Raw genomic sequence first — 17,938 nt, 5'->3', positions numbered from 1 at the left:
GGGGGTCCCAACGGAGCCAGGCCCCCCAAATGACTTCCTGCCCCCCCAAATGACCAGCTTTAGAGTTTACATATAATTAATAATTTACCGTAAAATAGTATGTATTATTTTACCATACCGATCAAAAGATAGTATGGTATCTCTTCCTTATACCGATCGGAAATTAATATGATATACTTTTTGTAACAGCAGATTACACAATTTACTGCGATTTATATTTAACAAGATACTATAAATACTACCATAAAACAATGGTATTAAACTAATTAGTAAGTACATTATATTTTTATGTGCTGTAATTAATGTTTTAAAAACATTTTTATCATATGGAAAATTTGGTGGAAAACAGGCAAACAGCGCTTTTACTCAATTTTTCAGTTTGGATTTCATTCGCTCTTTTTAATGCTAATTGGTGTAAAACAGGAAGTGAGATATAGCTGTTAGTAAAATAATTATGCTTTGTCATGAATAATAAATAAATATTTTTGTTAGGAAATATTAAAGAAATTAAGTAATTTCAAAGAAAATCAGTCTTATGTATAAAGGTAATCAAGAAAGTTTTTTTTTTTTTTTTAGGTCTGTGTTCCATTGGCCCTCACACCGTGATTTGAATACGAATGGGGATAAGGCGAAAGTCAGTTGTTGGTGTGGGGAATATCCAACATACTATCTGGTAGTAGCAATTCAGTTACACTGTGAACATGCGTAAGGACAGAGTGAACATGGGACCTCCAAAGAGCTTCATTAGGGCGTGTATGCTATACGACTTCAAATTGGGGTCAAACGCCGCTGCAGCGGAGCGGAAGATATGCCGGGCCTTTGGTGAGGGTGTCGTGACTACGCGGATAGTGCAATGATGGTTTAGCAAGTTTAAGGACGGTGACGAAACATTCAAAGACGCACCACGTCCGGAAGACCAACACATGTACAAAATGAAGATCTTCAAGCAGCAACAGAGGCGAACAGTGGCCAGGCATGTGAGAAACTGGGACTACAATTCAGTGTGAGTGGAGAAACCATTCGGCAACACCTCCATCAACTAGGGGAACACTACAAGTTGGGTCGATGGTTCGTACATGATTTGACTCCTGGTCAGAAGGCAACGTGAGCAGACACCTGTGTTTGTTTGCTGTCTCGTCTGCGGAAGGATCCATTTCTGGACAGGGTTTTGACATATGATGAGAAGTGGGTTTTGACGAAGCTCCACGGCGCCGCCATCATTGGTTAGCTTCCATGCATCAGGAACTGCTACCAGCTGGTCAGAGCATCAATGCAACTGTGTACTGTCAGCAGTTGAGCCGTGTTCAAGAAAAACTCAATCTCTGGATCCAGCACTTCTGAATCGCTAAGGGGTCCTCCTGTTATAGGACAACGCTAAGTCCCATGTGGCTAGGATGACCCGAGACACCATTCTAGGCCTTGGATTTGAAACACTATTGCATCCGCCATACTCCCCGGACATTGCACCGTCCAATTATCACCTGTTCCATTCCTTGGAAAATCACTTTCGAAGACGCCAGTTCAAATCCCTAGTAGAGATGCAAAATGTACTTGATACCTTCTTCGCTTCACAGCCCGCGAAGTTCTACCGCGATGGAAACCATTGCCTCCAAGAACGTTGGCAGAAGGTCGTCGACACTGATATTAACTATTTTTGATCTTCCAGGTAGTCAGAGCCCTAGGTGACATATCGATGTTCGAAGGTGGTGGGTGAAAAAGCGATATAACTTTCTTGGTTACCTTTATAGATAGGTTCTGTGTATGACTTAAATTGAAATAGTTATGCACAAAGGTATAATGTTTCGTCCGGAGCAGTAGTTCTTGCTTAAACATAATAAAAACTACCTGAAACATAATGTATCGAGAAAAAGTAAGTAAATAAATAAATAAAATATTATAATAATAATAATAATAATAATAATAATAATAATAATAATAATAATAATAATAATAATAATAATAATAATAATAATAATAATAATCTTAAAAACAGTGTTTTTAGTTTCCTGGAAGGAAACGAAAATTTTCTGGTTTTTCAGGCCTCAAAAACACTAGCTGCAACACATCTTTTTATTATTTGTACATTGTAGCTGGCCCCCTTCAAAATCGATGGGCCCCTCCTACTTAAACCTGCTGGCTACACCCCTGTTCCTGCATTTCACCATTTAATACCTAGAAACCCATTTGAAATTGCATGATTTCTTTTAAGTGAATGAATTCCGGTAGATTCTAAATATGATCAAATCATGCAGTCCTAGTTTAGGTGAACATACATTCATGACATTATTACTTTCTTTCATTAAGAATTTCGATCTTACTACTTTAGAAAGTGTCACTTAAGGGAGCAGTTGCAATACTAGGTACAGATTCACTTTAGAAGGCCTACCCATTATTGATATAAATATATTGTTACTTATGCCATAAAAAGTACAGTGCAAAAACCATTAGCCAACTTGTGCTATGTGACCTGTAAAAAGTGAGAATTTTTACCTAACCGAATCAGGGCAGGAGCGCAGTAAGGAGGTCCGCGTGGTAGCGTGGAGTGTATCCGTAGGGAACAAACTCGTCAGCGATGGTGAGTATACGCAGAAAGAGGATAGTGAAAAAAAAAATTCATATTGCTAAAAAGCACATGCTTTGCATGTAGCACATATTTGCGACACTTCTATGATCACTTGATACAACGCCTCACATAGCGCTTCACTTTATCATGGCTTATTTATGGAGTATAATGTGGTAAAGAGCACACTTTACATTTCCACCCTATTATATATGAGAGAGGTAAGATCCCGATATATTTTCGATTACTTATTCATTGGTCTTCCAAAATAGCATAACATATTACTTCCCTAAACTTTGCAAATCTATCTTTACCTAATCTGAGACAGCTTAGTATTACGGGAATGCTAAATACTATAATAATGTGGGTTATGTTTTTAAATGAGTTAATTCAAATGAAAAAAAAAAAAAAAAAACATTTGCATCCTTGAGCATCGCCGAGAATCTATTTCCATTTTGAAACTGTCAACACTGCGTAAAATAAAAGCACAGCAAAATAATCTAACAGTTCACAATTGATGAATTTTAAATTGTTTTAAATGTTTAGTGAAGGATTAGAAATAACTATGAGTATGAAACATGGACAGAAATGGATTAACTATAAACCATGGTGGAAAAAATCGGATAAAAATCCGACGAGTGAGATTCAAAAGAAGGACATTGATAGTATGTGCATCTTTTAATATTCATATTATTCATTCGGGATTGTTTTTGAATTTTTAATTTGTATTATTTCAGTAGTAAAAAATGGTACCAGGTCAGTTACAAATAAAATTTAAAGTAGATTTAGTTACATCTGTATGTAATCCAACTGTTTTACTTAGACATGACATGATGTGGGTTTCAAATTCAGCAAACATTAAAATTATTGACAGGAACTGACTCATTGGTCTGTAACATCTATCAACCGTTAAAAAAAAAAAAAAAAGTTATCATAAAAAAGGAATGAATAGCAATACAGAAAGTGTGCAGTTTAAGTTTGAGCATATTTAAGAATTAGGAAAAAAATCTAGTGGTAAAATCCTCGAAAGGAATAGGTATTGATAAGAAACACATTTCGGGATGTCAGAAATAAAACATAAACATGTGAGTTTCTTCTTACTTGTGAAACTATGTTAAATTTCCAAACTGTGCCAATGTGATACTGGTATTGAAATCGGAAATAACTTCTACTTGTAACAGGGAGAGAAGGAACTTATTCTTGAGTTCCTGAAACTACTTCAAAAACCTGTTCCTCGCTATCTCTTATACCGTTCTTGGGTGCCGATTTACTGTACAGAGCTACATATGTTTCTGAAATTCATAGAACATATTTCGGATTGAGTATAGCCCGCTCCCCCCAGTGATTCTTAACGAATCATAGTGATTCTAATAATTCATATTAGTTCATAATGAATCCGAATCGCATGTTATAAAGATTTAAGATGTAAATCTTGTGGTAAGGAAGCTTTAGTATAAGTAGTAGTAGCGATAGTAGTAGTAGTACCAGCAGTAGTAGTAGTAGTACCAGCAGTAGTAGTAGTAGTAGTGGTAGTTAGTAGCAATAGTAATAGTAGTACTAGTAGTAGGAACGGGTTAGAAGCCCCGCAGGGGTTGGTTGGGTTATGTTCTCGATATAAGTAGTAGTAGTAGTAGTAGTAGTAGTAGTAGCAGCAGTAGTAGTAGTAGTAGTAAAGTAGTAGTAGTAGTAGTAGCAGTAGTAGTAGTAGTGACTCCTCCAGTTCCGGTGACAAAGAACTGGGGGGAGCGGGCTATACACAAGCCCATATTTCTAATAATATTTTAATAGACCAGTATGTAAATATTCGAAAAACGTTCTGTTCTTACCTGTGTATTAACCAGTTTAACCTATTAGGCCTAAGCACAGATTGGTCCATAAGCTAGTCATTAAAAACAGTATGAAGTGAAATATCTGAAGGCACAATGCAAACCAGTGTTGCCACAGTCCTAGCTCTGGAGTAGGCTGAAAACAGTACCAAATTGAACCAAGAAGGGGTGAACTGAATAGTTTATACCAGTGTAATACATGGCTCTATAACACGAAACTAAAATAGGTAAACCTCTAGAACACTCTCCCCCTCTTCCAAGAGTCCAAATCAAGAAAATGTTCTTTTTATAAATTACTGTTTATTTGCTAGGATTTTATCCACCTGATTCGAAGTATGTGATGAACTCTGGACGGAATAGTGTTGCTTGCTTTTCAGTCTTCGGTAATTCTTAAGAATAGCTACTTCTCATCTCCGGTGCACGAGGATACTTCTTACTGTTGCATTAGCTACAAAATTGATTCTTCATATTATTATTATTATTATTATTATTATTATTATTATTATTATTATTATTATTATTATTATTATTATTAGTAGTAGTAGTAGTAGTAGTAGTAGTAGTAGTAGTAGTAGTAGTAGTAGTAGTAGTAGTAGTAGTAGAAGAAGAAGAAGAAGACTTACTAATATTACACTGGTCAACATTATCGTTTTTCACAAAATCCTGAGTGAATGCCGAACCTGACGCAGTTTATCCTTCTGAATTCATAAATGTAATCATAATCTTTCCATCAAACAAGATTTTGTTGATAGTCATTTTTTAACCTTTATACCTGAAATAGACCTATTTTCTTGAAACATGCATGTTTTGGGAGCAGCATAGCTCAGGTGTTTAATAACGTAGAAGATATAAGTGTCAGATTATTGTGGAAAGAGACAGCTTTCATCTGATGTAGAGTTTGTTAACATCGATTCCATAGAAAGGTGGTAGATCATTGAATTTCAGCAAAATATTTTAGAAGTTGTATATTTTCAATTCTGCAATTCCTTCCCCCCCTCCTCTTTGCTGCCGCTAACCATGGGCGAAAACTTATAAAAGTTAGACAGCTTATAATCCTATGAGATCGATGACGACAAACTACATACCACGTGAAAGCTTTATCTTTCCACAATAATTTGACATCTAAATCATCCTTCTATGTCAATAAACAGCTCAGTAATGCCGCTCTGAACACATGCTTGTTTCAAGAAAATAGGTCAATTTCGCGTATAACAAAAAAAAATAAATAAATAAATAAATAAATAAATAAATAAATAAATAAATAAATAAAACCTTGCCTGATAAAAAAAAATTCTGACTACATTTTTGAATTCAGAATGAAAAAAGACCCTTTAGACTTGGTAACTTCGATCAAGATTTTATATATCAGTGTTATTATTATTATTATTATTATTATTATTATTATTATTATTATTATTATTATTATTATTATTATTATTATTATTATTATTATTATTATTATTATTACAGCTCAATCCGTGAGTGGTGATGATAGAATTCCGAGATTTCAGATTCATCTGGCTGAAGAGAGAGGTCCAGAACTAGAAACCCTCTATGATTCATGTAGCAGTGGATCAAATTCTGCAAGGGAAGGAGACTCAGAAGATGAGTCGTTGCAAGTGCACCCACTTAGAGGAATTAAATCCAGCAGCCTTATTGAGATTGATTTAAACGAAGATGATGATGATAAAGGTAATTAATTAACTGTCTGAATAACAGTTTTGTCTACGTACAAATAGGGTCGGAGAGTCAATATACCTATAATGTGATTCCACATACTCGCTTCAAGTAGGCATTATGGTGAACAAACATCCTGTGGGTGAGTTTTCTTGAGGTTCTCCTGTTTCCTCTCACTTTTGTCATTTTATCGTAAATATCATCACCGTCTCCCTTAAACTCAGTGCATAATCGTGGCACCTTAAAAAGAAAAATCCTCGTACCGTAGCCGGATCCGTTTGCATGGTCTTGTAATCCACCTAGGCGATATAATGTGGTGGGGAATTACCTATTGTGTGTAAGAGTTGGTCTTGCATGATGGTTTGTGCATCTGCCAACTGAACCGGACTCAAACACTTCCATGATTGGTTCAATCCCTCATAGTCACTTTGTTGCATAAGAACGCAAAGTTTAAGCTCTCAACTCTCTGTGTACTGTACATAAAATATGGTATCAGACGAATGTACTACTTAGTGGAGTTTCAAGGAAAAGAAGGCTTGTTTTGGGGTAGACGAACAAATAACAATAATAATATTTATACATTCCAAATCTATGCCTATGTCTGAATGTTCTACCGAAAAGAAGGTTGTAGCCTACCTACCCTAACATAGTTAGGCGAACCAACTAAGCCAATAGGTTAGAATTAGGTTTTCTATATTTTTTTCATATTCTGTACGTGTCAATATAAAAATTAAGATCAGAAGTAAAGGCATAGGTTGAGGATTACGATTAGGGATACAACTATACGATAACTGTGTAAGTATGATTCAGTACGATACAGGTTAGTCACTTGCACACGTGAATTAACATTCCTCTGCCTTTTTATACCATCAAAAGAGCCAGAAACTTCACAGACTGTTCCCAATTTTCAGACATTTCATCATAAATTAATTTAATGGCCTGTATATATTTTAAAATCACGTTATTAAAGGCAACAAGTTTTTAAAAACATATTTTCTAATAAAAAGACATATCTTCCTAGGTATAGTGTTTATTACGAGTGCACAGAGAAAAATCCGTTGTCCGGACAGTGGTATATTGTACAAATATACGGTATCCTCTTGATTACTATAGAGATCAGTACGCAGCATACGTTATCCGTATGCTACATAGGCACTGCCCTTAGGTGTTACATCATGCCGTTGCAGGATGTATGACATCTAACAGTTTTCTACTTATCACATGCATATACTTATGTTACCTTCGTCAGCTATATGTTATATCGACCATTTGTATATGAGATCCTGACCGCCTACATTGTTTCATACAGAAAGTACGTATAGATGGAACACTTATACATTGTGAGCTAGTGGTCTACTATGCCACGCTTAATTGCATGCATGGAGAGCATGCCCGCGACCGTTCGGTCTATTTGATGGACGGGTTCCGCAAGAATGTAATGCACCCCGCCCGTAGTTCCACAATATACGCTATTGTTGCTCGTGCACAAAGTGCACCGTCAAGATTTGTCCCTTAACCTTGACACCTAAGTGTGTAACCCCCATTCACTGAGGGAGTGGGATACGCCCACTGCGCGGCCAGACCGAAGTCCTGAGTGCCTACCAGTAACCTACTGGTTGAGGCAGACTGCTAGCGAGTCAGTCCTACCATGCTCTGCAGGCATGGCACCCGAGCGTTATAAGGCAAGCTCACCTCCCGCCCGTGTTCACCGTTACCCAGATTCCTGGGATTGGCTCCCACAAGCTACCGAATCCCACGGTATGACCACAGCCCGGCAGAGTCCAACCCAATTCCGGGGCCCCAGGCAATGCCCGAGGGGGCTTGTTCAATCCCGGCCCTGCCTACCTCTATCGTTCAACTGGCAACCTCCTTGTCGTGTAGAGGTACCACGCACACGTCGAGATACTCCCATATCTCATCCCGGACCCAATGGTACGTGTTAAGTCACCATTTGAGTTTGATGCCAGCCCTATCCACAGAGTTTCCTTCCTTTGGCAGGATCAGAACCGTTACCCAGATTCCTGGGATTGGCCCCTCCCCACACCTCCGTTTGGTCCCCCTGCAGGCAGGAATCTAACACCCCCCCCCGGTAGGGTCGTCCGAAAAATACGGGACTTCCTCTAATTACGGTAGAGGTACACCGTACATTACCAGAGCCAATGACTGATGTAGACCGTTTGCTCAAGGCAGACATTGTCATTTGGGAGCCGTGTCTCCCCTGGTAGGCCCGCCCAAACAATACGGGGCTACCTATCTTTAACGTGTTTAGGTACCACGTACACGTTGTAGCAAAGCTACCTGTCCGAATCCCAATGGTACGTGTAAGCCACCATTAGAAGGGACACCCACACCCTTCCTTCGGTAGGGTCGTCCAAACAATACGGGATTACCTCTTCTTACGAGAAAGGTGAACCGTACATTACCAGACCCAATGGCTGATGTAGACTGTCTACCTTTAAAGACAATGGCCATTTGGGAGCGGCGGCTCCCCTGGTAGGGTCGTGGCTCCTGCACCCAGCTCACACTACTGGGACGGAGGGACCCTGAGGTACGAGTATACGTTAGGACCCGGACCCAAGAGAACGCATCCCGGACCCAAGAGAACGCATTACACTCTCTTTGAGGGCAGTACCTACATCATCCTCCCGGTAGGGCGTTGGATCCGCCCACTCAGGGCACACCAACTACTCACTCTTTTTAGCGTGTTGGGGTACCACGCAGCCTTATCTCCCGGACCCAAGGGCACGGCCTAGTTGCCCATTTCGGGGGATACCCGAGGGCTCACCCCCGCCGGTAGGTACGGCAGCCGAAACTACCTACCCCACTGAGGACGTGATGGGATCACACGTACTCTTCCAGATCCAATGGAACGAGTTAGTCGCCCATTTCAGAGGATGCCCCCCGAAGGCTCACCTCTGCCCGTAGGTTGTTGACACCGCGTGCTCACCCACTACTATATGGCAGTTAAAGTACCGGTAGTGAGTTCGGGCACCAGTGTCGCCTATCTCCCCCTGAAGGGTGCCGAGCCACCACAAGGCATGTGACCCAGGAAATACACAGGAGGTCGAAACACTTATACAGAAAGTATTATAAACCATGCGTTTTCAGTTATACGTCTGCTGTACGTTAAGTCCAAAAACGCGTGTAACCTATCTTTTTAAGTACGCCACCTACACTTTTTTTCTCAGTGTGTTTGAGTTTTCCTAACTTTGAGACTAACCTGGTGGTGGATGTTGTTAGTTCCTATCTAGGATACATTACAAATTGGCTTCTTCCTTCAAAGGATTGAACCCCGTCAATGTCATAGAATGTCTTCCCGGTCGGGAACAAACGGGAATCGAATTGGCTTAAAATGGCTTCCCGCCCAGAGATAAGCAGAAATTTAACCCCGTGAACCTTATGATGTGAAGTGTATGTTTCTTCAACAAAATGTTTACCAAATACCTGCTAATACTTATAAGCAAACATATATCTACTTTTTTATATCAGTTCCTGATTCTTGTTGATCTTAAAATGGCTGGACTCGGCTTCCGATTAGGGTAAGGAAATCTTCGCACCGTGACTGTCTCGGTTTGTGAAGTCTGAAACTGTTCTTCCACCTTCACTGACATCTTCAAATATTAATTTCCTCTTCCTGCTGGCGCGGAGTGCCTCGTCCAGCACTCTCTCAGGCTACATGAATAATCAAAAGGACAATAGTCTTGCTCATATAAACGTCCAGTGAGTGATTCGAAACAAAACAATGCGAAGATTAATATTATTATGGCTAACTTGACTAAAAAGTCCAGCGATTCGTGATATCGCGGAAATGTATCATCCGAGCCTTTAAGTCTCTTCGGATAGTTCATTTTAATTTCCGCTGCGTAATTCTGTTCTTTATTTAGGCTTTTCTATAAGGAACATAGAGTCACTTGCCAAATACTCATCAACTACACATCTCTCTGAAGACATGCAATTATTGCACTGAGCTGCACAGGTCCTACTGAGCTGCAGGTTAGCATTACAGCAAATAAACGAATAAATGAATTGCAAATAATATAACTTTATTCTCTCATAGGAAGAAATATGATTCAGTAACAGAAAACAGGTCATCTCCCGTTCATGACTGAAACGCACTATCAGTTATTCCTAAAATATCTCTCCAATAAAGTACATTCTGTCAAGGAAGTACCGGGAATTGGTCAATAAAACACAAATTATGCATAATTCATCCAATTTTATTGTATCGCCTTCAAAGTAGGTCCCTTCCGAAATAATACACTTATGCCAACGAATAATCCAATCATCAAACCATTTTTGAAACGCATTTTCCGGAATCGACTTCAGTACCGTACTCGTCGCGAATTCTCTTTGATGTTTTCTATCGACTGAAAACGGATGCCTTGATGTGGTAATTTAAGTTTTGGAAAAAGAAAAAAGTCGGCCGGAGCCAGGTCAGAGGAATACGGTGTTGTTCGAGATTTGTTGACTTTTTGGACAGAAATTCGTTCACAATTATAGCCTTTTATAAGATGGTGCGTCGGCACTAGTCGAGCAGCAACACATTTCATGCCCAAATAATCGTTTAAAATGATACGAATTGATTTCTGAGACACACACATTTCAGTGGCTATATCTCTCAGACTTAAACGACGATTTTCAGTCACCATTTCCTTTACTTTACTGGTGTTAAGTTTAGTTGAAGACGTTGATGGTCGACTAGAGCGAGGCAAATCTTCCACCACCTCTCGACCACTTTTGAATACCACTCATACGCACGTATTTTTGATAAAGCCGATTCACCGTAAGCCTTATGTAACATTTTCAGCGCTTCGGTACACGTAATTCCGTTTGCAATGCAAAATTTCAGACAGATTGTTTGTTCGATAGTTTTGTTTTATCCATTGTAAAAATTGCCCACACACACTTGCGGTGAGCTGACAAATGGAGCACTGTAAATAAATTGACAAGATGACACTTAAACTCCACATGAGCATAGAGGGCAGTTGTGCTAACGTAGCAACAAGAATTTCTGCGCTCCCTTTCGTTGGGCTTTGTATATGTACAATTCCCGGTACTTTCTTGACAGAGTGTAATAAGAAGTTTTTACATTCCATACACAGAATTTCCCCCCATAATAGCTACTCTGTTGTTATTATTTTTAATAATTTCAGTGTGTTAGATTGTTCATTTGCAGATAGATTTTTCGTCTTGGTTTAGTTTGAACTTTATTCTATATTAGACTTCCCAAATATTGTGGAACATGACGTAACGCAAAGAATGCAAAAATCAATTATAACTGCTATCCCTATTGTCGTAAACTAAAATGCAGATTTTTCTTTGCGTTGACGCAAACCAGTACGTAATGACCCCTAAATCAGTATCTCCGCCCAATCGTAGTACGCTGTTTTGTTGTGTGTAGCTCAACAGATTACACAGATTTGGCAAGATTTTTCAAACATTATAAATTGAATATTCACATGGTAGAAAACATTTTCGATGCTTACAAGAACTGATGTCGATCACAAAAATCTTGTGTATATTAGAGGGGTTTTGATCCAAAACATGTTCGTTAATTAGAAGACTGTAAACGTATCAAAGAACCATCATTACTTCCGCATTTAATTTCGTAGTTCATAAGATGTATTTCTTGACAGTGGCGTATTTACGATTTTGTTTCGGAGAGGGCTTTGCTAACTTTCGGGAGGGCTTTGCCTGAAAATGTGAAAATTCTGCAAGATATTTCATATACTTTACTATAGTAAGTAAGATTTCGGGGGGCTTAAGCCCGAAAGCCTCCCCTTAATACGCCACTGAGTATATATATTATATATATATATATATATATATATATATATATATATATATATATATATATATATATATATATAATGTTTCAGTGTAAAATGGCCTAGTGCTGTATCTGAAACCTATTATAAATAAATAAATAAATAAACAGTATATGCTTTCAAAAGTAAAATTTCTTTCAGACGAACCAGATGCTTCTGAGCTGTCTAAACTGGAGTCATTTACAGACTATTGTTCCACGTGTCTCGCAAAAGTGCAGTGCAAGATAGTTTTCTCGAAACCACAGTTGCAAAAAGCGAATGTGTTGGCACGTTTCTGGTCTGCTTTGCTTGATATGTTTGTGTAAGTTGCACATATTGTAACTAGTAATTATTAATATAAATTTAGTTAATTGCGCACCACGTAATGATTAGGTCACATCACTTTGAAGCATGTGATCAAACTTCAATTTCCAACAGGGATACGTATTATTTGGTTTTGTCTAATGGTTGGAGAGATATTCAAATCAAAATGTAAGGAACAGCTAGTCTGGAAACTGCGATGGCAGCCAATGTATTGATCATGCCTTATTAATGCTTTCATAGTCTGAAAGAAGACTTTTGGATTGCTTTTGGTATCTATAAAGCGCTCGCCCAGAAAAGTCATGCCCCCTCCCCAAGAACAACTTGCTAGTTACATTCTTGAATTGGCGTCACGGGCTAGTAACGGAAATCGCTTTAGGCGTGGGTTCAAACCTGGCCTAAGGAAAGTTTTTTTTATTTTTTAAATTTTCATAACACTTTTTTTCCATTAAAATAAGATGAAAATAATACTCAAAAAGTTATTTACTTACTTTTGTGCAGATAAGTAGTAGTAGCAGGGGTAGGAGTAGGAGTAGGAATAGGAGTAGTAGGAGCAGGAGTAGTAGTAGTAGTGGTGGTGGTAGTAGTAGTAGTAGTAGGAATGGGTTAGAAGCCCCACAGGGCTCTTTTTGTTTCACCTTGACCCCCATGATATAAATTTTGTGACCAACTTAAAACAGCTGGCTAGGGCACGCGAAAAAAATGTACTTCCCAGAGTATTACTCTCCCGAGGGGGTCGTAATTACAGGGGTTGTACACGGTGGGGCACGATGCACGAACAACTATAATATTTGAGGAATAACACATGTTTAGGACATAATTATCACCGCCCTCGTTGTGGGTGCTTGGAATAGCATTGCGAGAGAGTGGTTTAAACAGCACTAAAATATTGAAGCGTATACAAGCGAGCACGAAACGTACGGATGCCTTTTCGACTCTGAAGGACGCAATAGAAAAGATGACTGCGTCGAAACGAGACCGCATAGTGAGGTTACTGGAAGGTGGTTGCAGTGTTGAATTCAGACTTTTGTACAGGGGGGGCAATAGCAATTTAAGGGGGGCTCTCTGTTCTAGATTGCAATAGAGCAGCAGGAATCTGACGGAACAGAACTCGCAACTTTATTGTCCGGTCGGTTGCAATAACCAACATATTGCCATTTTTTTTAAATCTAAGTAACGTTGTAAAGCGTTTGTGTGCGTCTGTATCTAATTTCCAAGTTTTTATATAACTTCTACTTTATACGCGGTTTGTTAATTAGAACAATTAGATTGGGCAAAAGGAGGAACTAATTTCCTTTTTAAAATCCTTGCTTTTAAGACTTTTCTTTCCGAAAAAATTAAACAGAACGAAGCAAATATTTCAATGCATGTGTAATTATAGATATTATAGGGGGGCACATTTATATTCTAGGGGGCTCAGCCCCCCTTGAACATGCGTGAATTCAACACTGGGTGGCTGCACGTACCGAAAACAGTTTGCGTACAGAAATACCACCCCATCAATAATATGTATGCATGGAAACAAGTTGGCGAGCGCTTTATAGATACGTACCAAAAGCAAACCAAATACAATGCACGTATTGCAAACTACCACTTATTATTATTATTATTATTATTATTATTATTATTATTATTATTATTATTATTATTATTATTATTATTATTATTATTATTATTATTATTATTTCAGTATATAACCGTTTTGCAACAGTCTTGACAGTGCGTGAGGTTAGAATCACAGGCTGAAGGATTGATTTGATTTTGAATGTAGCGCCCCTTTCAGCAGCGAGAGAATATGAGATGTAGACCTAAAGCTTAACGTCGAATCCGAAGCACACGAGCTCACGTTGAGAATCGAACCCGGGCATCCTACTCCAAAGGGATGCACGCTAACTGCTTAGCTGCGAGGAAGCTCCATACAAGTTGAAGGAAATATATGAATAATCAACTCATAATAAAACGAACGCTGTTAGGGAAGTCAATTTGTTTAACTCGTTATTGCATATATACTAGTGTGCACAACTTAAGGACAAGATAGATAAAGTAACATACAAATATTGAGTAGTAGGTGGAAGTAATGAAAACCCCATAGTATGTTGCCAGAGCTTTCCTAGACGTACACACGGAGCAATGCATTGTATGGCATGACGTCAACGTGATCATAGCGCCAAATTGGTCTGCTTCCCCAACATGAACAGCTTAATGAAAGGAACGAGACAGCGTCCTGTCTTAATGTGCATTATCGTGTTACTCACGACTAAGTGGCCCGCAGACAACAATTGGCTGACCCCACACAGAGAAGAGTCATCAGATAGCAGCAAGAAGAACGAAGTGTAACATGTGCCATCCAAGAGTTTGGTATTACCCTCAGCATTATTTCACATGCATGGGGAGCGTTCCGAATCACAGGTAATGGTGTGCAAAGGAAAAATGGTGTCCACCATCGTCAACCACAGCAGCGGACAATTGCTACATTGTGCAACAGACCAAAAGGGACCGACGTTAAACAGCAGATGCAATTGCAAATACATTTGACACGGTTATAAGACGCCCGTTTCACATTTTACAGTGACATGCAGACTGCACAGGAGTTGTCTCTTTTGCCTGATTGCTGTTATGTTGTGTCTAGTTGACATCGATGCGGTGGTGCCAAGAACATCAGAACTGGACCGAGGTGCAGTAGGATCGCCTTCTCTTTTCACATGAGTATAGAATGTATCTGAGTAGGGAGAGATAGGAACACGTTATGAACCCAGGAACATTGTCGAACAAGATCTTTTTGGTGATCCAGTTTTTCTTGTGTAGGGAAGCATGATGCTGCATGGGCATATCAACCTCCAAATTTTTGAACACGATATGGCCATTAGTCAACGTCATTGTGACGCTGTAGTTCTTCCCCACGTGCATCTTTCAGGGGTGCAATCAATTTAATCTTTATGGGTGATAATATACGACCGAATAGAACAGCGCAAGCGGCTGAGCACTTGGAAGAGAGAATATTCGGCAAATGGGCTGGCTTACTCATTTCCCCGACTTGAATATCATCGAGCGCGTATCGGATGCTATAAGATGTCTTGCAGCACGTCCAGATGCACCAAGGACCATCCAGCAGTTGTTAGCTCCGCTGGTGAAGAAATAGAACTCATTAGCAACCTTGTGAGCAGCATGGGAACAGCAAGCAGCTGGAGAACTTGCTTCACTGTCCGTGGTTACAACACCCTTCTAAGGACAATTTCATTCCTTCCGTAATGTCAGGGGGCGTCATGTGTAGCAGCACCTTCAGTTTATGTTATTGTCTCTGTATAAAAATGCAACTTTTGTTTTTCTAATCCCATGTTTCTATCTGTCCTTTTCCGTATCATATGTATTACTACTTACTATGTTAATTGATCTCTGCCGCTTAGGAGTGACATAGCATGCGAAACTTACTTCCATCCTGAAATTCTGCATACCAATGTAAATTGCATATAAATTGGTTTAATTTTTTATACAAAAAATCTCTAACAAAAAATAAAGTCAAACTAAGACACTGTTAATCCTTTATTGGGCAGTATTGTTCCTAAGCAACATCGCATTCTACTGCGGTATCCGCACGAATTATAACTTCAGTGACCATTTAATTGGCATTATTGCTTTCATACAATATTCATATACATGATTTGCGGGTCGCTTCTTTAGATACTTCTAATCTTCGTCAACAGGGAACAATCAAATTTAGTATTGTAGAACCTTTATCTCTTACGTTCCGCGAAAGTTCTTTTTTATTTATTTTTTTTATTTGTGGTTTCTTGCTCTGTAGGAAAATATTTCAACAAAACTTTTGGTAATTACTGAGAGTATTCTTATGATATTTTACCACAATAGGGCAATGCTGTCATGCGCGCCGATTATGTGGGTGCTCCGGGGCCCCAGACCCATACAAATAATCTTGTGGGTGCGACGCATCCACAAGATTTTTAGTTTGGACAAAAGTTGGAACCCGTTTCTCTTACGTTTAGTCAGCCGTGTTACCGACGGAGATAGGGCAGCCCCAACTTATTATAGTACCGGTATATTTTACTTTATCACAGCACATGCCTTTATAACAATGTTCATAAAAGATTTTAACCAATGCTCGAAGCGGAAAAGAAGCAGAGGCGCATTGTTTTATTATGATTTTGACTCAACATACCGGCTATTTAAATATTGTCTTGACCACTGATTTTTACTAAAAATAAATCAATCAAACATCGAGACTTCCCTGAAAACATATAGACTAACACGTCCCGCTATTGATATGTACCCACATAAATTTTGGAAAGTCGGCGCCGTTGAATGCTGCTCAGTAGATACACGTAAGACCTATTTTATGGCGATGTTGCTTTGAAATAAACATACTGTATTTTGTAACCAAAGTACAAAAATACTTTAAAAATTACAAAATTATAATCAGGAAAACTTGGTTCAACCGTAAAAGCAAACTAAATATTTTAATGGTATGCTATCAATGCTTGCCCATTAAAGGGTTAAGCAGTTCAATAGTACACAGTGTATAGTAACATATTTGCAACTGTACGGATTCAGTTAGATAAAATGAAAGTACAAAATTGATTATTAATTTCAGTTGTTTTAAATATTTTTACGTGTTAACATGGTTTATTACTATTTTACAAAATATTTGTCTCACATATTATATTGTAAACATTCTTCATTTACTGTTAGTAGGCGTATTAAACAACTATAATAAACATAAAACAAGTAAACCTCATTTGAGGGAATAGAAGGTTGTTTGAGGACCTCCCCCCTGTGTCAATGCCACAGATCTCTTTGGACAAATTCAGTGTCTAAGAAATATAATATCTTAAATAGTCAGTGACATAATTTCTTCATAATTAGAAAATACAATTAGTTGTTAGCTTTTATAGGCTCAATGTAGTTAGATACGTATAGGTAGTTAATATTATGTTATATAATTCATCGGTGAATGTATCTGAAGAAATATTTATGTCTTCTTTTCCAGTATTGCGCTAGGATACATACGAATTCCGAACAAGGGAAAGATTCGAATTGTACAACATGTCTGTCCATTGTGTGGTGATGTCATTAGAGAAATACCCGTGCGGGTAAACACAAGACGCTGATTTACAAGTTATACTAAGAAATTATACACATAAATATATCCAGAAATATGTGCTAAAATAAAAGTGGATAAGAAATCGAAATACATACCTGTGCAGGGAGCAATCATAGTACAGTTGTTGGTTTTCTAAAATGAAACATTCGGGAACTGATGCATCTGTATTTATGTACATAACATATGTACACATTCTTATAAATTTGAATAACAATTTAATAATAATATTCTTTGATTTAATACTGTGTGCTTCGCCAATGTTGCAATTGGAATGATAGAATAAATAATAAAACCAATAAAATGAAAATCAGTAGATTTTGTTTTTCAAAAAATTACTTTTTACTTGTTATTCTATAGATTACTCTGAAGTATAAATTATTTTATCAAAGAAAGAAAAAGTTTCAATTATTAAAAATGATTTACAACGCTGCTGTATCTGGTCACGCATCTTTCCTTCGTTTCAATCAGTGTTCGTGAGTTTTAAGTTCTAAAATGCGTAAGTCTTAAAGTATAATTCTAAGCATTCGCGCCGACTATGTGGGTGCTCCGAGACTCCAGCACCCACACAAATAATCCTGTGGGTGCGGCGCTCCCACAAGATTTTTAGTTTGATAGAAATAACATAAATATTCCT

The 17,938-nt window shown here is 38.3% G+C and overlaps 1 protein-coding gene across 1 annotated transcript; it reads left to right on the top strand.

The window, feature by feature from the left end:
- The first annotated feature begins 3,042 nt into the window (after positions 1-3,042).
- On the top strand, positions 3,043-17,592 carry LOC145661955 (uncharacterized). The gene is made up of 4 exons (XM_081727306.1): positions 3,043-3,225; positions 5,857-6,078; positions 12,033-12,192; positions 17,191-17,592. The coding sequence occupies exons 1-4, from the start codon at positions 3,099-3,101 to the stop codon at positions 17,309-17,311; spliced, it is 630 nt and encodes a 209-aa protein (XP_081583432.1). The 5' UTR covers positions 3,043-3,098; the 3' UTR covers positions 17,312-17,592.
- Positions 17,593-17,938: the final 346 nt, after the last annotated feature.

This window comes from Thermobia domestica, chromosome 10 (genome assembly GCF_964235325.1).
Source record: "Thermobia domestica chromosome 10, izTheDome1.hap1.1, whole genome shotgun sequence".
NCBI classification, from domain to species: Eukaryota; Metazoa; Arthropoda; class Insecta; order Zygentoma; family Lepismatidae; genus Thermobia; species Thermobia domestica.
Note: the sequence above shows the minus strand (reverse complement) of the source record. Positions and strands in the feature narration are given on the sequence as shown.